We start from the raw sequence: 22213 nt of genomic DNA on the forward strand, positions 1-22213 counted from the left end.
GAGGAACCAAGGGAGGTGACTTTGATCCTTCAGCCCCAAACAAAGCCAGATGGGGCCTTGTCTGATTTTTAAATACAGAAAGATAAATCCACATTTCACCCATGAACACATACTGAGATCACATTGCTAATAATATTAGCAATATAAATATAAATTCATTAAGATAAATTCATTAATGAGCAGATACAAATATAACCTTTGCTTGGAAGGTTCATCTGGAGCTCAGCTTTGCCTCAGGGCCCGTTGTTCAGGCCTCAGTCAGGGCCTGGTGAGGCCTCAGTGCTTCAATCAGTGCTTTGACCTACAGATGAAGTGCAACCTTCAGAACAATTTCAATAACACACTTTAGATTTAGGTATTAGGTATAAAGGCATTGCCTCTTGTTCTTCAATTAAGTGCTGTTCAAGTTCATTACTCAGAGCTATAATTTGCATTCCTTTTAAAACATGCCTAATTCGTTGCTATTCTCTGTTGTTTATCAAATGCCTCTGTTTTTTCTTGAGACTGTATCTCTCTTTAGACAAGTCTCAGTACTCCATTTCCAGCACAAGGTGTCACAACAACTCTAACATTAAATCATAACACACCAAGTGCTCACACTGCATTGATCACAGTGACTGCCGCAAATTTATTTCACAGCAGCCTCTAATTTGGGAGCCAATCCCACCAGGAAGAATTTTCTTCCTTCTGCCACTGTTCTCCTGATCTTTCTGTTGAGGTGATTCCTGGTTGTTGGACCTCAAACCCAGCACTGATAGACATTCCTGCAACATTCCTGTTCTGGAATAGCCCAGGTTCCTCCCTGGCCAGCAAGCAGATAATCCAAGGCCCTGAGGTTCTGCAGAGCCCCATTTGTGTTTGTTGGAGCTCACAGCATGTGCTACTGGATATCTTAACAGCATCACTTATTATTTCTTCTAATAATTGATTTAGCTCATTAATGTAAATTGGGTGCAGCCATGCAGGGGGTTTCCATTTCCCCATGGGCCATTGTTAAGGGCATGGAGCAAATCTGGGACAGGTTCCCATCTCCTCATTTTTTCAACTGCTTTTTTAACAACCCCTTCACCTGTTCAACCAGTCCTGCAGCTTGTGGATTGTCTGGGATATGAAAAACCCAGCAGTCTTAATCACTGCATTTTTCACAGTAACAGACAAAGCATTCCACATCACAGCATCAGCAAATCCTATAAAAATAGCCAATTTCATCCCTTCCTCCTTTATTCCTTGCATACAATCTCACAAAGCTTACCACTGCCATTTGGGTCTTGGCCAGACCTTTTCTGTGGGGTATTCAGTGTCACAGTGAGCAGCTAAAGCTGACATATTATAATTGTCAGCCATATTTCACTGGGTCTATTTTAATTACAGAGATAAAAATATAAATTACTGTCTTGTATATAACTATTAAAATCAATTATTGTTATCATTATTATTGTTATATTATTATTATTATTATTATTATTATTATTATTATTATTATTACTATTATTATTACTATTATTATTACTATTATTATTATTACAATTATATTATTGCTATTATTATTTAACTTGCACAAATGAACCTGAGCTCAGGATTTGAACCTTTTGTCACTCTGTGTGGGAGTATTTCAACAACAGTTTTTCCTTCTGTTGGTGCTGTTAATAAAATTCAACCTCGTCTGCCCGAACCCACAAGGTCTTTTCCTTTTCCATGTGCAATTTTTGGATGCATTTGAAGACATCCAGGGGTGCAGCTTCTTTTACCCGACTGCCCCACTGCTCACGCGGGGCTCCGACCTCAGCCCACTCCAGAGCCAGGGAACTCCAGGGAAGGGCTTCCCAGCTGGGAATTTCTGATGGTACTGATTCCTCACATTTACACTGAACAAGTGACATTTTGTTGGCATCTGGCCAGACTGTGCCAGTTTTGTTTTACCAGTGGGCAAAGTCAGCACCAAAGACACAGACTCCAACTGAAGGAATCAGTGTCATTCACTGCAGCTCCAAGCAGCAAAGAATCACAAAAGGAGCAGCTCAGCAATGCACCCAACCATCCCCACCAAAGATTGCCTGCAGTGATTAAGAAAGATCCAGCAGCATTTACCCTCAGCCTTTACCATCCCCCAGACCCACACAGCAGCTGGGGAAGCTGTCACAGCCAAGGGCTGCAGAGCCACCCCTGGGCACTGGGAATTCCTGCAGGTGCCTCCAGCCCCAGGTGAGGCTCCAACCCCGCTGGGAGAGGGCCCAGCTCTGACAGTGCTGAATGAGCAAACTGACAGCACTGCTAGGGTGGCAACATCTGCTTTCATCCTCCTCTTGGGTCCCTCCCAAAGCCTGGCCAGGGCTCAAGGAGGAACCAAGGGAGCTGACTTAGACCATACAGCCCCAAACAAGGTCAGATGTCAGATTTCATGGCCTTGTCTGGCTTCTAAATACAAAAAGGTCAAGACTTGTTTCACTAATGAGTGGCTACATCTATCTCAGTGCTAAAAACCATGCCCATTTCATTAGGGAGCAGATACAAATATAACGTTTGGTTTGAAGGTTCATCCAGAGGCCACCTTTGGCTCAGGGCCTGCTGTCCAGGCCTCACTCAGGGCTGGTGTCCAGGCCTTGGCACTTCAGGGACGTGCTTTAGTGCTGGGCTTGGCACTGCTGGGTGAGCGGCTGCACTGAGCAAGCTCAGAGGGCTTTTCCAACAGAAAGGATTCTGTGATTCCATGATTCTATCCACTGCATTCAGCTGGGGCTATTTTAGCAGCATTCCTTTGCTCCAAAAGTTCCCTCCTTCCCAGCTCCTCTAGCCTGAGGCTTCAGCTCCTTCAGCTCCTGGTGCTGAGCTGCTCATGCTGAACGAGATGGCTCGGAGAGAAGAACACAGTCCATGCAATTCCTTCTGGGACACGGAGAGGGGAGGCTGTGCAAACAGGAGCATTGTTTGCTGTGGCCTCCTCTCTGCCCTTCACGCCTTTCACTGCTTTGAACCAGCCAAGAGCTTTCTCCAAGAGTGCAATGGAGCAGCTGTTCATGCTCCCAGGCCTGGCTCTCTCCAGTCTCTGCCCTTGCCTGGTTCTGTCCCTCTTGCTGTGCCCTCGGTTCCCCCAGGGCTCGCTGGCTGCTGCCCAGGACTGTGGCACTGGCACAGATCCAGTGCTCCAGAGCCTCCTTTCTGTGCCCTTGCAGCTGCCTGGGCACAGCAGCCTTTTCCATCTGGAAGCTCCCCATGCACAGGGAGTGCCCAGCTCCGTTCCCTGCACAGCCTCCAGGAGCCCAGGGCTGCCATCTCCAGTCCCTGCTGGCCCTGGGGCTCCCAGGTGCCTCAGGCTGCTGTGACACCGCTGCACACAGGAGGCAAGAGGGGCAGGGGCTGTGCTCAAAGTCAGCTCCATCTGCTGCTGCTGCTGCTGCTGCTGCTGTGGGGTCATTTGTGCAGCCCTGTCTGCCCAGATTCAGGGATCAGATCCTGCCATTCTCTTCCAGCCCTGGCTGCTCAGAGTTTGGGCCTTGGAGCCTCAGGAGGCCAAAGGCAGCTGCTGCTGGTCCCTCTGTGTGCCCGAGTTCAGCAGTGCTGCTCCATCAGTCTGTGCCATGCAACGGGGAAAAGCCTCAGCCCTGCAGGGCCAGGAGCTGCTGGGCTGTGCCTGAGCAGCTCAGCCAGCAGGAAGGGAGCTGCTCCACACGGGAACCAGGAGCAAAGAACATTTCTTCTGCAGGACATGTTTTCTATTCAGAGGGAAAAAAAGGAAAAAGGAAAAAAAAAGATGAATTGTAAAAGATAAGAATAAAATCCAAGTGTTAGTTGAAAAACATAACACAATGTTAGTGAAAAAACCAAAACATAAATGCAAAGATACATTCTTTGCATTAAGAGGTAAATGATCTTTTTCAAAAGAGAACTCAGATCTTTACATTGTAAATGTGGTGATGGCATGGATCCATCTTACTGACCTCAGCAGCCTCTTAAAAGATTTTGGGCTTTGTTCCCAACGTTGGTATTTGAAATTGTGGTCAAAGCAAGAGGAAATTGCTTTGTGCCCTTCTAGCTCCAAGCAGGACTGGGAATGGAAACTCTGTCAAAGCCCAAATCCTTTAGAAGATGACCTTCGTTCTCACCCTGTGAGTGAGCTGCACATTCCCTTTGAAACTGTCAGGGATTTCTTAGAGTCACAAAGTCCCACTGACAACTTTTTGCTCTGGTTTGGCACTGCAGAAGGGTAATTCTCCATCCACCAGCTCCAGACTGCACTGCCTCAGGAGCACGGCCCACTCGCCAGCTTTGGCCCACTCGTGGCACTGCTAGAGGAGGAACAAAGTGCAATTGCACAATTCCAGACAATCAAGAAGGAAGAATGGGACAGACAAAAGACCCTGTGCAGATCCAGGTGCTCAGCTGGGACTGTGGAGAGTTTGGGTCCTTGCCAGTTGGATGTGTGTCCCCAGCTGCAATCTCTGGGCCTGCAGCAGAGTCTCACTCACCTGCTACAGCAGAAAGCTCAGGCACTGTGCTTGCAATGGGTTCATCTGATGCAGAGCTGTGAGAGCAATGTGAGGGCAGAGCCAGCCCAGCTGGGCCCAGGACTGAGCCTAGCAGAGCCCTGGCAGAGCCCAGAGCAGCCTCAGCACCTGCAGAGCCCGGCTGCAAGGAGAGAAAGCAGAAACCGCCTGTCAGCTGAGGGCTCCTGTGCCCTTGTGCCAAGGCCTGCGGTGCCCAGGCCATGCTGGCTGTGCCCAGAGCTGTGCCCAGAGCTGCCCATCCCTGCTGCCTTTGGCACAGAGCAGGAGGGCAGGACATGTGCCCAGCCTGCAGCCAGCCATGGCACATCCAGCCCTCAGCAGCTGCCCAGAGCCCACTCGCCAGCTTTGGCCCACTCGTGGCACTGCTAGAGGAGGAACAAAGTGCAATTGCACAATTCCAGACAATCAAGAAGGAAGAATGGGACAGACAAAAGACCCTGTGCAGATCCAGGTGCTCAGCTGGGACTGTGGAGAGTTTGGGTCCTTGCCAGTTGGATGTGTGTCCCCAGCTGCAATCTCTGGGCCTGCAGCAGAGTCTCACTCACCTGCTACAGCAGAAAGCTCAGGCACTGTGCTTGCAATGGGTTCATCTGATGCAGAGCTGTGAGAGCAATGTGAGGGCAGAGCCAGCCCAGCTGGGCCCAGGACTGAGCCTAGCAGAGCCCTGGCAGAGCCCAGAGCAGCCTCAGCACCTGCAGAGCCCGGCTGCAAGGAGAGAAAGCAGAAACCGCCTGTCAGCTGAGGGCTCCTGTGCCCTTGTGCCAAGGCCTGCGGTGCCCAGGCCATGCTGGCTGTGCCCAGAGCTGTGCCCAGAGCTGCCCATCCCTGCTGCCTTTGGCACAGAGCAGGAGGGCAGGACATGTGCCCAGCCTGCAGCCAGCCATGGCACATCCAGCCCTCAGCAGCTGCCCAGAGCAGGATGCTCCTGTGCTCGCTGCCAGCTCCCAAAAGCTCTGATCCCACCCTGCCAAGCACACAGGGACCCACCTCATGCCAGCCACGGCTGCAAGAAAAGCTGCTCCCAAACCATGGCCTCAGCCTTCTCCAAGGGCACGGCCCATCCACACCACAGCTGCTCCCAAGCACTTCCCTATCCACACTGGACCACCTCGAATGCTTCCTCTGGAATAACAAACAACACATTATTGAAAAGATTTTAGAGACAAAAAGGGAAAACAAGAAAAACGGTAAAAACTCTTATCTCTGTCAGGGCCTTGAGGAAGGCCCAACCCCTACATGGTTGGGAAAAACCCAGCCATGGCTGTGAGAAACCCACACTTTCTCTCTTCCCCCCTGCACTGTCCCCAAAATCACGGTGACTCCAGAGCAAACAAGGGCAGTGGAGCAGCCAAGCCCTTCCTTGCCTGCACAGCAAAGCAGCTGTGCACAGGTTCTGGAGCCCCACCTCTGCTCCCACCATGGGGGTTGGTTTGTGTCGGGCTGGCTGCCCCAGCCCCAGCCCCAGCCCGGGGCACGGTGGGTGCTGGGGGCTGTTGGCAGGGCCAGGAGCCCACTTCCATTTCATACCCACCCCAGCCCATCCTCCCAGCCCTGCCAAAAGCAGCTTGGCAGCCACTGAAGAATGAGCTGCATCTGCCCCAGCAAAGGGGGAGCCTTTGTTTCCCCGCCACGCTGGGTCATGCCCACATCTGGCAGAATTTCCTCGGGTGGGGACTCATCTGCAAATTCCCTGTGGAGTTTGGCTTTGAAGAAGGTGCCAGAATCAAAGTGCATCACCTTCAGCCTCCTGTGGCCAGGCTGAGGAAGAGCTTGTCATCCCTGATGTCACCCTCGCTGTCTCCAACAGCAGCAGCAGCAGCAGCAGCAGCAGCAGCAGCATCCCCACCCGGTACAGCTTCTCCAGGGGCTCCTTCTCCTTCCCTGGGGGCAGACCAGGCTCTCAGGGCTCTGCCCAGGGCCCCAGCTGTCAGGGAACCAGGACAAGCAAAACCAGCTGGGATGGCGGCCACCAGTGCTGGGCAGAGCAGCTCAGCTCCAGCACAAGGGCTGTGTGTTCCCATCCCATGACCCCGGTGCAGTGACACAGGCAGCACAAAAAGCTCTGGGTTCCTTTGCTTCTCATTGCCAAGGCATATGTGGAGCTGGAACATACCAGGGCTCTGGATCAAAGTGTGCCTGTGGCTCTCTCCCTTCTTCTATGGCAGAGGAATATCCCATATCCAAGGATCACAGAACAGGTCTTCCAGTGCGGGTCTGTCCAAGGAGTTCACGGATAAACACCACCTGATCAGGTCTTTGCACTCTGGGGAGAGAAAGCAGAAAGTGATGGTCAGCCAGAGAAGGCTCCTGTCTGATTTAGCCCACTATTCCCGTGCCCAGGCCGTGCTGGATGTGCTCAGAGCTGGGCCTAAACTTTCCCATCAATTCCCTGTTTTGGAGGAGAGCAGGACATGTGCCACCTCCTCAGCAGCTGCCAGAGTGGGATGCCCACGACCCCGCTGCTGGCTCCCAGCACTGGCATTCCCCCCGTGCCCAGAGAAGAGGATCCACCTTGAGAGAGCTGTTGTGGCAGCGGGAGCTGGCCCCAGCTGAGGTTCTGGCCCCTTCTGAAAGGGTGCTCCCCGCAGACCATCTGGTGCAGCAGGATGCCCAGGGACCAGACCGTTGCTGTCTCGCCATGGTACCAGCCAAAGTCGTTCCATTCTGGGGGGCTGTAGGACAGTGTTCCTATGGAATACAGATGGAGTTCATCAGGGGGATGCTGCTGCTCCCAGAGCCTGGCCCCAGCATCCCTGGGTGTACGGGGGCTGTATCAGGGGCACACAGGGTGACCACTGCCCTCTCGCCAGCACCTGGGACTTGTGCACAAAGTTAGGGTTGGAAAAGAAGCCTCTGGTGCTGGAAGAGGGCAGCCCTGGCTAGGCCCGACCATGACATGCAAAGGAAAAACCCACTCCATGCTGGGGAAAAAACATGCCCTTATCCTCCCTGCCTGCATTGCCCCAAAAATATTATGAAGCCAGGGAAACAGGGCGAGTGGAGCAGCCCAAGCCCTTCCTCTTTTCTGCACACCAAAGTGGCTGGGGCACAGGTTCCGCCCTCCCTCTCTGCTACCCCACCCACGGGGGTTTTGGTCGGGCTGGCTGCCCCAGCCCAGCCCCAGTCCTGGGCAGAGTGGCTGGCAAAGGCTGCCAGCAGGGCTGGAAGATGGCTGCCCACCCAACCCCGCTCTAAAGCAACTCAGCTGAAGATTCAGTGCCCTGACTGGCAGCAAAAGGGAGAATCCCCGCTGCCACAGCCAGCTTGGACTGGGAGATGTTGGGCCATGAGATGTCAGCAGCGGGAGCACAGCCCTGTGTAGGCTCACCTGCAAAGTGAGTGTAAACTGTGTCCTGCAGGTAGGCGCCACAGCCAAAGTCGATGAGTTTGGCCTGCCCGGTGTCCAGGTCAACCAGGATGTTCTCTGGCTTGATGTCCCTGTGCAGGACCCTGCAGCTGGTGCAGTGCCACACGGCCTCCAGCACCTGGCGGAACAGCTCCCGCGCCTCCTCCTCGGGCAGGAACTGCCGTGCCCGAATGAAACGCTGCAGGTCCTGACACTGCTCTGGCCGCTCCAGCACCATCACGATGCAGTTGGGGAGCTCGAGCCACTCCAGCAGCTGGACCACACCGGGGAAGCCAGTGGACACCTTGGCCAGCAGCACGACCTCCAGGGGTGCGCTGGTGCCGTCGGGCTGCGGGAGGAGCACGATGCCGTCAGTGGGGCCGATGCCGTGCCAGGCCTGGGGAAGCCCTCAGCCAGCCCGGGATGCTCTGAGCCCTGCGCTGGCCCCACGCCCGCTCTCCCTCGGGGCGTCCTGGCGGCTCCCACCGTGCCGGGCCCCGGCTCATCCCTGGCCGGCAGCCCCGGCTGCTGGCCCCGCTCACTCACCAGCTCGCCCCAGTGCCGGACGCGATTCCGTGGCACCCTTTTGATGGCCACCTGCAAGCCAAGGGCAGCAGCGGGGTGAGCTCGCCGCCCGCACTGCGAGCCCCATCCTCCGCCCTCCGCCCTCCTCCTCCTGCATCCCCTCCTCCTGCGCCCGCCGCCGGCCCCGCCGCTCACCGGGGCGCCGTCCGAGATCCTCGTGGCCGCGAAGACTCTGCCGAAGCCGCCGCGCCCCAGCAGCGATCCCAGCCGGTAACGCTCCTGCAGGGCCTCCTGCGCCGTCCCTGCGGGCGGGACGCGGCTCTCAGCGCTCGGCCCGGGGCCAGCCAGGGCCCCCGAGTGCCCCTCACCCGCCCCGGGCCGGCCATGCCCAGGCGTTCGCTCCCGGGAACGCGGCACGGGAGGCTCGGGGCCGGCGGCCGCGCTGCCGAGCGGCGGAGCTCGGGCCGGGGAAGCCGCAGCGGAGGCGGCGGGAGCGGCCGCGCCGCCTGTGTGCTCCGCGGGCCCCGGGAGGAGCACGGGCCGGGGCCGGGGCCGGGGCCGGGGCCGAGGGCGGGGCCGGGGCCGGGGCTGTGGCCGGGGCCGGGGCCGGGGTCGGGTCTGGGGCCGGGGTCGGGCCAGGCGGAGGCAAAGGGCGGCGATGCCGCCCCCGCACCAGGCACTGATGCCCGCCCAGCAGCGCCACCGCCAGCACGGCCAGAGCCGGGCGGAGGCGAGACCGCGGCGGGACGGCCGGGGCCGGGCTCGGGGCAGCCCCGCCCGGGGCCGGGGGCGGGCCGGGGGCATGGCCCGGCCCGGCAGGGGAGAGGGAGGCGGGGAGAGGAGAGGGACGCCGGGCAAGGGACCGCGGGAGAAGGGTGCCCGACAGCGGGAAAGGGAGAGAGAGAGCAAGAAAGAGAGAAGAGAAAGAAAGAGAGTATTCAAAATATCTCTTTGCTGCTGCCGCCGCTTCTGCTGCCGCCGCTGCTGCTGCCGCCGCTGCCGCCGCTGCAACTGAGGCACCGGGGCCGTTCGTCCCCGTGTCCGTTCCCCGCTCGCCCCACGAGCCCCACGTTCGAGCCCCACGCGCCCCGGGGACAGCCCCTCCGTCTGCCCAAACACGGGAACTTTGCAGCGCTGAGCCCGGATGCAGAGCCCTGACTCCTGCACGCTGGCACAGCGATCCCCTCGCTTGCTGCTGTGCATTGTCCTTGCTGAGCGTCAAACACTGTGGGGGCACCTTCCCTTGGGGTAGGATTCCTACCTGACCCCAGCACTGCACTTACACCTCCAGTGTTGCTTTCCTGTAAAAACAGGGGAAGGAAAACTGTGTGTGGCTCATGGGATTTTAGTGTGTCTAAAAATCACTAAGTCACCAATCTTAGAGGTGCAGTGCATCTGGAATTACTGGGATGCAACATAGAAAAGGGGAGCATAGAAATAAATAGAGGAAAACATCTTGGATTGTTTCTTTCATTTTCATATCACTTCTGGAAAGCTGTTTCTGTTTTCCAGGAATCTTCTCCTGTCTGCTCTTCCCAAGAATCTCTCATGGAGAACAAGGTCAAGCTTCTGTCAAAAGATTTGCCACCGGGAAATTATGCCACTGGTGAAATTTGCATGATGACTGTTTGTGATGGCTTAGGGCAAATTTTGGGAGGAAATCTCCAAAAGGGGTCTGTCTAGAAAGCAAGTTCAAATGGCCCCTCCCCCTACTAATTCAGGAAAAGACTTCCCTCGAGAAAAGTGAAAAAACCCCAGTTTATTTAACAAGTAAAGTATTCACAAGCATGAAAAATGAGTAATATTAAATAAAACCTCTGACAGTGGTGGAGATGGCAAATTCAGAAAGTCCTTTTTGTGGGTTGTAGTTGGCTCACTCGGTCTCTCCTGAGTCCCTCTGGTGCTGGAATGCAGCGTCCCAGAGCTTGGTGGGCCACAGGTGTGAGCTGCTGCCAGTGTTTGTCTGGGTTTTCAGTCCAGAGCAGGTTTAAACAGTTCCAAGAAAAAGGAAAGCCACAGTCCAAGGAACTTCTCTTCCTAAGCTAGCTAAAACTAAATTGCTAGACCTGGGCTGTGAAGGCATCGGGAAATTTCCAAATCTGGGCAATGGCGGTCCCAGCAAACACCAGAGCTGGATGATGCTGGTGCCAGAACCTGCAGATTTCCAAACTCTGGCTTTCTGTGCCAGCAAATCCCCGTACTTGGGCTGTGCCAGCACCAGGAAGTTTTCACACCTGGGCGCTGGCACTGCCAGCCAACACCAGATCTGGGTGGTGTCATTGCCAACGACAGAAATCTGCCAGATTTGGGCTCTGCTGGCACTGAGAAATCTCCAAATCTGGGTTCTGGTGCAGGAAACACAAGATGTGGGGGTGGTGCCAGACCCAGTAGCAGGAAGCTGCCACAGGTTTTGGGTTTCTGTGCCAGCAAATTGCTGCACTTGGGCTGTGCCAGAATAGGGAAATTTCCAGATCTGGGCACTGGCAGTGCCAGCATACAGCCCATTTCAGGCTCCAGGCTCCAGGAAGGACTGGGTCTGGATGCCTTCCTCTTTTCTTTCCTTCTTTCCTTCCATCTTTCTTGGGATCCTGCTGCCAACAAACTCCAGATTGGGCGGTGCTGGCAAGGGGAAATTGCCAGGTTTTAGCTTTCTTTGCCTGCAAATTCTGGATATGGGTGGTGCCAGAAGAGGGAAATTGCCAGATGTGGGCACTGCCAGATCTTGGTGTGGAATGTGCCGGCACTGAGAAATTGCCAGATGCTTATTTTCTCTGCTAGCAAATTGCTGGAATTAGGCTGTGCAGGCATCTGAAACATTCCCGATCTGGGTACTGGCGGTGTCAGCAAACCCGAGATCAGGTTGCTGCAGGTACCAGGTCCTTGCTTGGTTTTGACTGTCTTTGCCAGCAAGTTGCTGCACTTGGGCTGTGCAAGAATAGGGAAATATCAAAATCTGGGAACTGGCAGTGCCAGCAAACACCACATTTCAGGAAGGACTGGATCTGGACCCGTTCCCTCCCTGCCCACCTCCCTCAACAAGGTGCCAGAGGGGCTGGAGAGCAGCCAGGCAGAAAGGGACCAGCAGGGACTGATGGACAGCAGGCTGGACATGAGCCAGCAGTGTGCCCAGGTGGCCAAGGAGGCCAATGGCTCCTGGCCTGGATCAGGAATGGTGTGGCCAGCAGGAGCAGGGCAGGGATTGTTCCCCTATGCTGGGCACTGCTTGGGCAGCACCTCAAGTGCTGTTTGTAGTTCTGGTGCCCCCAATTTAGGAAGGACATGGAAGGGCTGGAACGTGCCCAGAGAAGGGCAACAAGGCTGAGGAGGGGTCTGGAGCACAAGAGCTGTGGGGAGCGGCTGAGAGAGCTGGGGTTGTTTATCCTGGAGAAGAGGAGGCTCAGGGGAGACAAAGTGGTGTCAGGGCACAGGTTGGACTTGATGATCTCCATGGCCTGTTCCACCCTTGCTGATTCTGGGATTCTCTGAAACCACCCTTGGAGCAGTTGCAGGAGGAGCCCTGGGCCTCCTCTTCAGCAGCTCCAGCAGCCCAGGTCCCTCAGCTTCTCCTGCCAGCCCCAAAGCCCATCCTGTCAGTCCTGCAGAGCCTCTGCAGCTCCTCCTCACTGCCCAGAACAGGGAGCCCCAGAGCCAGACACAGCAGCCCAGATGTGCCCCCCTGGGCTGGGGTGCCGCTGGCAAGGGAGCAGCACCAGGCACTGCAGGAGCCTGCAGACAATTGATCTGAAGGCCAAAGCTCCTTAGCTCCTTCTGAAAGAGCAGGAACAGTTCCTCATTCCAGTGTGGTGGAATGCTGGGCACCACAGCTCCAGGTGAGGACTGGACACAAGTTTGCTCCCACTGAGTGCTGGGATGGGTTCTGCAGGAGCTCTGGGCTCCTGTGCTTGCCAGGCACAATGAGGAGAGAAGGAGCTAAGTGCACTGATGTGGGAAATGGATACCTAGAAAGCTTTTAGGGCCTAGTAGAATGCCCACAGAGTATGAATCTGTATATAAACCTTGAGACAAGAAATGCTAACTTAAAAATGCCATGGAATAGGACAGATATTTTTGAGAGAGAAATAGAGGTGGAAAAAAGTTCCAAAAGATGGCCTTGCAAATAAGATTTTGGAAAAACAGAGCTATGAAAGATGCATTGTAGTGGGACCCACGAGGGGCAGTTTTAATAATTGGCTTTAAGGCATTCACAACATGGCATGGCAAAAGGCTGATAGACCAAAAAAACTAATTATAATGTATTATAATTAGGAAATAGTTGGCTTCTGATTGTGATGGCGTGAATTATAACATCTCTATTGTCTCACCCTTCTCATAAGACTGAAAATGGAATAAAAGTTTTTAAAACACCTCTCAGTGTCCCTATCTCTAGGTCAAGAAAAGAGTATTATCCAACACACTGACACGCCTTTGCCTCGAGCATAACCCAGCCTAGTCCAAACACACTGAAAGGTTTCCCCTGTGGCCCATGTCTCGAAACATCAGGTCTGCTGTTTGACAGCTCAGGTTGGTTTGGTATCAAGGAGTTTCCCTCAGAAATACTGGGTTTGTCTTCCTCTGTGCCTTCCCCTCAGCAGCCTTGGGGATGCTCCTGTGTGAAGCCATCTGTCTCACACAGTTTCAGACAACTTCAAACAGGATATTGTGCAATAAATCATTTTCTCTGAAGTGTTCCAACAGTCCATTTCCAGCAATAGGAAATTATTACTGATAGATGAAAGTGGAAAACCCCCAACAGTTTATTAACAAACAGAATCCCCCCATGACACGCGTTACAAGAAGGCGCCGGGGTCTCTCTCGGAAGAACAGGAGCTGTCACGGAGCAGTTCCAGCAGCTGATGGAAGCTCAGGGACTCATCCGGTGTCGGCTTTCTCCCATGGCAGAGCTCCATGGAGCGGGCAGGGCAGTGAAGCAGCTGGGCTGGAGCCCCTCGCTGCCTTTTCTCCCCGGCGTGGCTCAGCTCACAGACTCTCGGGCTGGGAGCGGGGCCGCTCCGCTCCTGCCGGCACCGTGTCCCTGGGCTTGGACAAACAGTTTCCTGCCAGGAGAGCCCTGCACACTGCTCCACAGATCTTTCATAAAGGCCCAAACCAACTCCAAACACTCTGTCAGCTGCAGCTTTTCACAAAGGGCTGCAGCAATCCAGGACAGCTGCAGGTGAGTGTCGGAAGGCTCTTGTCTTGTTCCTGACAGCAGAATTCTTGATGATCTTGTGCAATTTTCTTCAGATGTAACATGAGAGCTGAGGTTTTTTTGTTAAAATACTTTATGATGAGTAACAAGCCTTGGGAGCATGAGGTGCAGGACTGACATGCGAAAGCATGAGCATATCCTCCAAAGTGGCCAGTTTAATTGTCCATTTTATTACTCTTGTATTTACTCCACACTAATGAGGAAAACCAAGCTCTGCTTGGAGGGAAAACAGGCATGGGATACACTCTGGTCCCTCGCAGGCTCAGCAGGGCTGGCAGTGACACAGCAGGCAGTCTGCTTCATTGTGAACCACTACAGAGCTGCATCCCAATCTGGTTTAAGTGGCGTGGTATTATTAAGAGCTCCTTTTCTGCATGAGATACAAAAAGGACATCCCAAATGATCTTCATGCAAGCATGCAGTAAAGAACGGGTGCTGCTATCCTAATGAAGTGTTTGCTTTGGCAATTACACTCTTCCCATTCATCTTTTGATGCAGACACTTCAGGTTTTCCCCTACACCCTTGCAAGGCTGGCAGTCGCTGTTTCCCAGTTCCTGTTCTTCCCTAGAGATGGTGCAGTGGCTGCTTTGAAACAAAAAGCCCTGGGATCTGGAGAGCTTGAAGGAGCATGAAATGCTAATTAAGTGCTCATATCGGTAACACCCAGGTCTGCACTGCCCAGTGCTCTGCAGCAGCAGCAGCAGGACCATGCATCATTCCTGTTGGTGGATGTTCATGTTTCTGGTGTGCAAGAGCAATGACTTTGAGGAGGGACAAAAATGCCCCTCTTCAAACAGTGGGTGTGCAAGGAGATGTGAAGTTTCACAGCCTTTTCTAGGATATTTTAGAAATATCTAAGAGAATATTGTGGCATGGGGTAGGTCCCTAATTTTGTCTCCAGAGGAATCCCCACAGGGCACATTCACTCTGCTGCTGATGGCAACCCCATAAGCTCATGGACCAGTTTTTCCTGCAACGTGCCACCCTGCCTGGGCTTTACTAGGCCGGGACTAGATCCAGAGCTAAGCAAACACAGGCAGCCAGGTGACATTGTGTGACATCAGAAGCTGGCAACCACGAGGACTTTGCTGTCAAAAGGTTACAGTTTGCACTGGGCCCAGAAGTGTTTTTCCCTAAGGCAAAGCAAATTGAAATGTGAAGTTTCAAAGCTTCAAATGACTGTGAAAGGAAACTGCAGAATAATTTCTGGAAGGGCAGCATTGTCAATGATCATGCTGACCACCAACAGCTGGAGCTGAATCCAGAATTGCTTCTTCCAGCTGTGCAGGAATTCATTCCACTGGCAAGCACTGGTCCATGGGAACAAATGATCCCCTAGCTCTGGGCTGAATGGTGCCCAGGCTGCAGTGCAGATCTGAGGAACCCTTGTCACTTGTTATTGGCCTCCCAGTGCACTCATCCTTCTGCAAACAAGGTGCAAACAACACAGCTGCACTGCTGTCCCGGGTAAATATACATACAGGTGACTTTGCCAAAGCAGTGCATCATTTCCCAGTGAAATCCATGACCTCTTCTTACCTATGGAATTGTGATTGAAGACACCTGTGCGCCAGATCTGTGGGAGATTGCAAAGGAGCAAAGCTTTGGGATTTGGGCACACTTCTCTTGGTTTCTTTGCTCAGGCCTTTGGTGAGCACAGAGCAGACCTAGGTAGAAAACTTTTGACTAGATAGGATCTTTTGGATCCATTGTCCCTCAAACATGGCAATGTGTGGCCCTGTTACAAGGACAAGTTGAAAACAGCAGCACAAATGACACAAAGAAACCATGGCCAAAGAGGAAGAGGAGAGGCCCAATGAGGAAAGGATGTGGTGAGACACTGGCACACCGAGTGAGCTGCACTCCCATAATCTCTCGGCTGGTCTCACATTTTCCTCTTGGTTTTTTCAATTTTGTTTATTTATTTACTTTTTTTCATCATCAAAATGAAATATATAGAATTAAAAACATGTCATCAAAACTTAAAGACAGAATCAAAACACATTAGTTCAAAACTACATCTAAAGATCAGAACATATGTACATCTGTAACTATCAAGCCTAACACATCAATCCTATTCTTCAAACACTCTCCATACAGGCGGCAGCTTCTTCCTGAGCTTGGAGGAAAGAGAGCTCTTCTGGATGGGAGGCAAGGACTTGGTGGGTGAGAGAAGTGTCCCAAGGAAACTTCTCGGTAAGACGGTAACCAGTCAGATCTGCAAAATGGAGACACAAAGTTTAACAGAGGCCACCATGCAAACCTAAAGCAGCTGAAGCTCCATATTTCATAGGACACATTTCCTGGAAATGTCCAAACAGCTGCACAGGGAAACATGCTCCTGCTGGCAGACACTGAGGCAGGCCAGGGCAAACCCTGAGCCACTTGCCCAGAGCTGGCACAGGCACAGCCTGGCCTCTGGGCTGCCCTGGGACAGCAGGGAGCTCAGAGCCCTGTGCTCTCCAGGAATGGCTCAGCTGCACATGCACCCTCCTGCTCCTCTGCCTGCCCCACAGCTCAGCAGCCCCACAGCTCCAGGGGCACTGGCAGCAGCACAGCTCATTGCAGGGGCACGTGCAGGGCACAGCTGTTCCCTGGCAATGTGCACAGCCTCTCTGGGCTGCCACAAGACCCTTCCTGCCAGCAGAGATTGGCCCAGCTCCCCCCTCACCTCTGTGTGAGGCTCAGCCATGATTGCCTTCACCTCGTCCTCAACCTGGAGCTGCTTCAGGCCCCCCATGCCATGAGTAGGAAGGGCAATGGAGAGACCAGGGGCAGATGCACACCACAGAGACCTGCAGCAGGATTGAGGCTCTTTTCACCCATGTATCCCCAAATCTGCAGAACTTTGGAAAACAACAAATGCAGGGAAAACACGTTGTGGGCTGTGAAGTTGCAGAATATCCAGCAATGCAGCCTGTTTCTTCTCTGGGGCTTGGCAATGGATCCATCTGAATGTTTTACCCTATTGGAAAGCTGAGGAAAGGGTGGCAGGCAGTTTAGCCAGGCTGTCCTGTTCTAGAGAGTGTCTCTTGGGAACTATCAGGCCCAGCACCAACATTTAAGGCAGCATTTGCTCCAACTGTCCCATGGCATTCAGCCTGTGAAGGTGCCTGTAAAGTGATTTATCATCTCAAGGCTAACATGAAACATCACTTTGAATAGAAAGTAGAGCTCTAAGGCCATGACAGTCATACAAGACTCCTTTGGCAGGAGCTGCATCTGCTGTGCAGGCTGTGCCACGCCCAGCAGATTGTCCCCCATGTGCTCCATGCCCCAGCAAGGACCCTCCTCATTTCTCAAGTTAGTGGCATCATGAGGAGACATGGTTTTCCCAGGGCCTCGGTGGTTAGCACTGTGAAATACAAAACACTGCTCACAGCTGCAATTGCAATTGCCCCTCTGCCCACAAAAGCACAAGGCTCTATCCTTGGCCTTTGCAGGCACTTTCCCTTCCCCACTGATCACCACATCTAGGAAAATCTGACAGACTGGGAGAACTGCAGGAAGCAGCAGGAAGCTGAGTCAGAGGAGCTTTAGTTTGGATATCAGGAAAAAGGGTTTTTCACCCAGAGGGTGGTTGGGCACTGCAACAGGCTCCCCAGGACAGTGGTCACAGCACCAAAACTGACAGGGCTGAAGGAGCATTTGGACAACAATCTCAGGCACTTGGTGTGACCCTTGGGCTGTTCTGGGCAAGGCCAGGAGCTGGACTCGATGGTCCTGATGGGCCCCTTCCAACTCCCCATATTCTACAGTTCTGTGATTCTGAGAACTGATGGGCTGCAGGAGGGCAGAAAAAGGTGACAAGAGGAAAGAAGTGAGGTAGGTTGGAGAATCAAGTCTCTGAGTTCACAGAAGATGCAGGATACAGGAGCCTTCCCTCCCAGAAATCCCATCCTCTGTCTCATCCCTTCTCCCTCCCACACACACGAAGGTGAAGAATTTCTAAAAGAAGAAGAACCTGCTTGACTCCCATGTCCATGAGAGCAGTCATTGCCCGTGCAGGAGTCACATTCTCCACCATGATCCCCAGGGTCTGACTGGCTGCTTTCTGAACAAATTCTGGGGAGTTGGACATCATCTGGAGAGGGACCCGAGCAACCTCATCCACCTCAGAGTCCATGTCCTTCTTCAAGGTCACAAAGAGCTCTCCCAGAGTGACAATGGCAGAGCAGGACACCTTGGAACAGAGGTTGGTCACCTGGGGAAGTCAAGAGGGGAAACATAAGAATCACCTTGAAAAGAAAACCAGTTGCCTTCAACAGAAGTCCCAGGAAATGACAACACATCCCACTGTGTCCAGAGGAACATAAAATTACAAGAAGAGCAGGAGAGCACAAGCACAGAAAGGCACTTACTCTGCCACCAATTTCTGGCCTCAGAACTTCTCACTGCAGGCCTAAAATAAAAGTTTCATTCAGTGTTCTACTTAACCCTACTAAAATGTCCACAGCTTTGATTTTAGGCCCTCTTACTAGAAAATTAAAGCAAGGGCTGCTTTCAAATCATAAATGCACAAGTGATAAAGATAAAAGAGTCAGGTGCTCCTTTTCAAAAAGCCAACACCAGCAGTTGAAGCACTCAGCCAAGAAACAGAAAACACAGGCTCAGGTCTACAGAATAATTTGCAGTGTTGAATCACAGCTTGGGCAGAGATTGGGACTCTGGCAAATAACATCATTAGTGTCTCAGTTTTTGCATTTGCACATTGCATTATAAAGGCACCACACTCAAAGATGAGTGTCAGATACCCGAGCTGCCAGTAAATACAGCTGCATGTACCCACAGATCCTACAGACAGCTGACAGACATTAGAAATATCAGGTCTAAAATCAGAAATGAAGGCAGACTCTGAGCACACATGGAGATGAGCAAGCACATACCTACTCTATCCACCGTGTATGAAGTATGGGGGACAATTCAGAACAATGTTCTCACCTCGCTGGTAACTGCCAAGCAAACCTCACCAAGTCCACAAAGCAGGACCTCTGAATGGGACCCAGCCAGGTGTTGGATGGTGAAGAGTCCCTTCTCCTTAAGCTCCCTGAAAGGCAGAAGATTGATTTTTCTCTCCACCAAGGCAGCACCCTCTGAAATGACCAGGCTGGCAGCTCAGTTGAACAATGAGAGGTGCTTTTCAAGGAGTGCTTAATGAAATCATGGAACGCGTTGCCCCAGGATGCTGTGGCTGTCAAAAGCACACACAAACCCAAGAGGCAAAGAGAGGGGTTTCAGAGTGGCCATTTGAGAAGACAGCTTTTCTGAAATCTCTGGCACATGAGTCCCTCTGTCACTGCTTCCTAGAAGCTGTGAGACCGGGCCATGCTGCTGTTTGTTGTCACCTCCCTGTACCTGTCCCTGAGACACAGTGCCACCAGGCTGTTATTGGGGCATTTTCCTTCTTTGTCAGCCCCAGCAGGCATTCAGCAGGGAGAGTCTGCACTGCCACTCTGGAGCTGAGTTTCCACTCTGTGATCTTGGCCTCTCTGTCACCCCCTCCACTCCCCCTCACACATTCCCCAAAAAGCAGCAGGATGTCTGCTGGGACCACCTCAGCCTGCAGGAAGGACAAGTGGGTCCTAGCCTCTCCTGACCCACAGCACAGCTTTCTTTCATCCCAGCATGGAAATATAAAAACTGTATTATCACATCACACAGAGGGCCAGGAGCTTTTTATTTTGTCTGCAAGTGTGCACAGGGCATTGGGGAAGAGGAGAAAAAGAGTGTTTTGCAGCAAGCAACCCGGCTACTCAGGCAGGGTGGTAGGAAAAGTGTCTGGAAGCTGCTTTGTAGGACTTTGGTTGTTCTGCTGAAGCTTCTGACAGAGCTGATGGGCAGATCCCAGAGCTGTGGAGAGTTCCTGGGAAATTTGTCCTTGGATATGCCTATGAATGCTCTCCCAGCCATGAACTGCCATCTGTGTCCTGTCCATATGTTACTGCCTTGACTGTTGAGTGTCTGAGGTGCTCTTGAGGCTGCTATGGACCTCCTTCACCAAGGAATGGATTGTGATACAACATCCCTTTCTGCTTATGTTTAGGCACTGACAGAGCCTGGACCACTCTGGCTGGAGCTTGGGCTCTGGCCAAGCAAGATTGCTGATGAGAGCAGCTCATGGTCCTCAGCTCTTCCCTGCTGCTGTGACAGAGAGACATGGCCATGGGGACAGAATGGAGCTGCCCCATCTGCTAGGTCACTAAGAAGGACGTAAATTTTTCTCTGCCCCGTCACCACCAGTTCTGCCTGGGCTGCATCCTGCAGTGGGCAAAGAGAAATCCAGCGTGCCCACTCTGCAGAAGAATGATAGAAGCTGTCAGGTTTTCTGAGTAGGATGAACAGGACTGCATACAATGTGCCATCAGCTCCCCCAAACAATTGCTAGAGTCCAGCAGGGAGAGAGCCTGGCCACCTTGCTGAAAGCAGCCCCCCAGACCCTGTGATGGCTGCTCCATCTTCCCCACAGGGAACACTGTCCCCAGCTGAGCAGGGGCTGCAGGACCAGAGCCTGTGGATGGGCTCCTGCCCAAGGAGTGGGCCGAATTTTTCAAATAACAATGTCATCTACTGGACCAAAGGTGGCCCTGGCTGCAGCAGAAGCTGGAGGGAATATGTCAGCACCAGAGATGGCTGGTTAAGGAATCCATAGAGCAGCATCCTGCACGCCCTCTGTGCCTATGGTCAAGTTGCCAAAATCTTGGTGCTAGTACTGCAGCAGTCTGTAGCAGTCTGTAGCAGTCTGAATTGCTGCTAGCACAGTCCAGGGTAAAGAAGCTAAAAGGACCTTTGCATAATCTCCACAGATGTTTTATTCAGCTGTGCAGGGAAATGTTCAGGTCCCAGCACCCACACACAGAGGGTCTCACTTTGTCTCCACGGGGGCCTGGGGGCTGACCCTGATCTCGAGGCAGTACAAAGATAAGGGGGCCAATCAGGGAATAGGGAAGGTGTGGCTCAGGAACACAGGAACAGACATAGGAACAGGGGAAGGAGCCAATGGGGTCTAACAGCTTTTTGAGGGAAGCTTCTTGTGTCTCCCTAGACCAGGGAATGCCCCCCCAGGGTCTCCACAGTTCACCATGTTTTATATTATTAGGAAAGCTTCTCTGAAGGATCAACTGAATCAACACAAAATGACAAAAACCATCAAAAGCGCTCATAGGAAAATTGTTCAAAATGCAAACAATTTTGAGCTCCCAAAGTGCCAACAGATTTCTTGGAGTGTCTTAGATCTGGCAGGACGGATGCAGGGTTTTCTCAGCACAGTTTATCAGGAAACTGAGTCATCCATACTGAACCTCTGGTCCATGGCCTCCTCACTGCCATCGTGCAGCAAGGAGGCCCAGAGGCTGCTGTGCTCTGGGCCTGTCAGGGATGAACACAGCGGCTCTGTGGCCAGTGCCAGCTCCAGCTCCAGCAGCTCACAAGAGGAGACTCCTTCCAGAAGCTCTGCTGGCTCTGGAGTGGCAGACCAACAGAGCCCACTGGAAGCCCCCCTCCATTGCAGCCACCCCCAGCTGCGCCCATCATCGCTGCAGAGCAGGAGCTGCCCCAGAGGAGCCGCGGCAGGAGCTCGTGGCAGTGGCAGGTCCCTGTGCCCAGGACAGAGCCACAGAACCTCTGCTCCTGCCTGGGACAGGGGCTGCTCACCCTGGTGTCCCACCGAGAGGAGGGATCCTGGGCCCCAAACTCTGCCCAGCCCTGCCAAAGGCCACCCCGCCAGCAGTGCTAGCAAGGTTCCTGCAGCCATTCAGTCAAATCAAAGGAAACAAATGTCTCTTCAGCTGACACAGTCTCTGCACACAGCTTTCTCCCCCTTCTCCTGGTGCCTTTCCCTGACTTCAGCAAGAGCTGCAGGAAATGCTGTGTGAGCCATGATGATGGAAGAGCTACTGATAAAAACACTGGGGTGATGCTTTCAGAGGAGTCATGAATGGAAGACTGACCAACATTCCAGCCAATGCTATGCAAAAAGATTCCATTCCTTAAATAATTGACTGCAATAAATTAGTAAAAAGAAAGATACGGAAACAAAATAAATCTCCCACAGCTGCTGACTTTCCTCAGGCTCCATGGTCTATGTATTGCTAGACTTACTTCATCTAGGCAGAATATTAACTGCCCTGACTTGTTGGAGACTGACCACAAGGTCTCATCTGTGGTGGACAGTCACTAAAATTAGCTCAGCAGAGGCATCTTCAGCTGTCCAAGTGTAGCAGAAATGCATATTCTTGCTTCATGACTGTGTGGCAGCAGCTGCTGGTGTGGGTTTGTCAGCGTTGCTTCATGGATTACTCCTGGGAAGGAATTGTGTGCACGGGCACAGTATGATGGCTTTGATCTGCTCTAATTACTCCAATCGGATGATGGCCAGAACTTTTAGGCAAAAAGCATCATGACAGAATAATTTACAATATTCTCCAAACTACTCCTGTGGTTTTGATTTTCTTACTGATTAGGTTCAGTGTCTGGCCTCAAGAAATGAGTCCAGAGAGAACAGGCAAACCTCAGCTTGCAAGTTAGAGTGCAAGTTTTTAATCTGCTGGTTTTGCAGCATGTACGAACAACTCTTCAACATATTTGCAAATAAATCTCTTAGTTCTTGCTATACCTATCCAGAACCTGACTCT

At 52.7% G+C, this 22213-nt stretch overlaps 1 protein-coding gene across 1 annotated transcript; it reads right to left on the reverse strand.

Annotated features, from left to right (window-relative positions):
* Nucleotides 1-6658: 6658 nt before the first annotated feature.
* LOC131096380 (serine/threonine-protein kinase pim-1-like) lies at nt 6659-9576 on the reverse strand. Its single transcript, XM_058044718.1, has 7 exons — nt 9394-9576; nt 9009-9186; nt 8569-8930; nt 8395-8445; nt 7831-8197; nt 7014-7190; nt 6659-6765 (listed from the first exon to the last, which is right to left on the reverse strand). The coding sequence occupies exons 1-7, from the start codon at nt 9574-9576 to the stop codon at nt 6659-6661; spliced, it is 1425 nt and encodes a 474-aa protein (XP_057900701.1).
* Nucleotides 9577-22213: the final 12637 nt, after the last annotated feature.

Source organism: Melospiza georgiana, unplaced genomic scaffold (assembly GCF_028018845.1).
Source record: "Melospiza georgiana isolate bMelGeo1 unplaced genomic scaffold, bMelGeo1.pri scaffold_29, whole genome shotgun sequence".
Classification (NCBI taxonomy): Eukaryota; Metazoa; Chordata; class Aves; order Passeriformes; family Passerellidae; genus Melospiza; species Melospiza georgiana.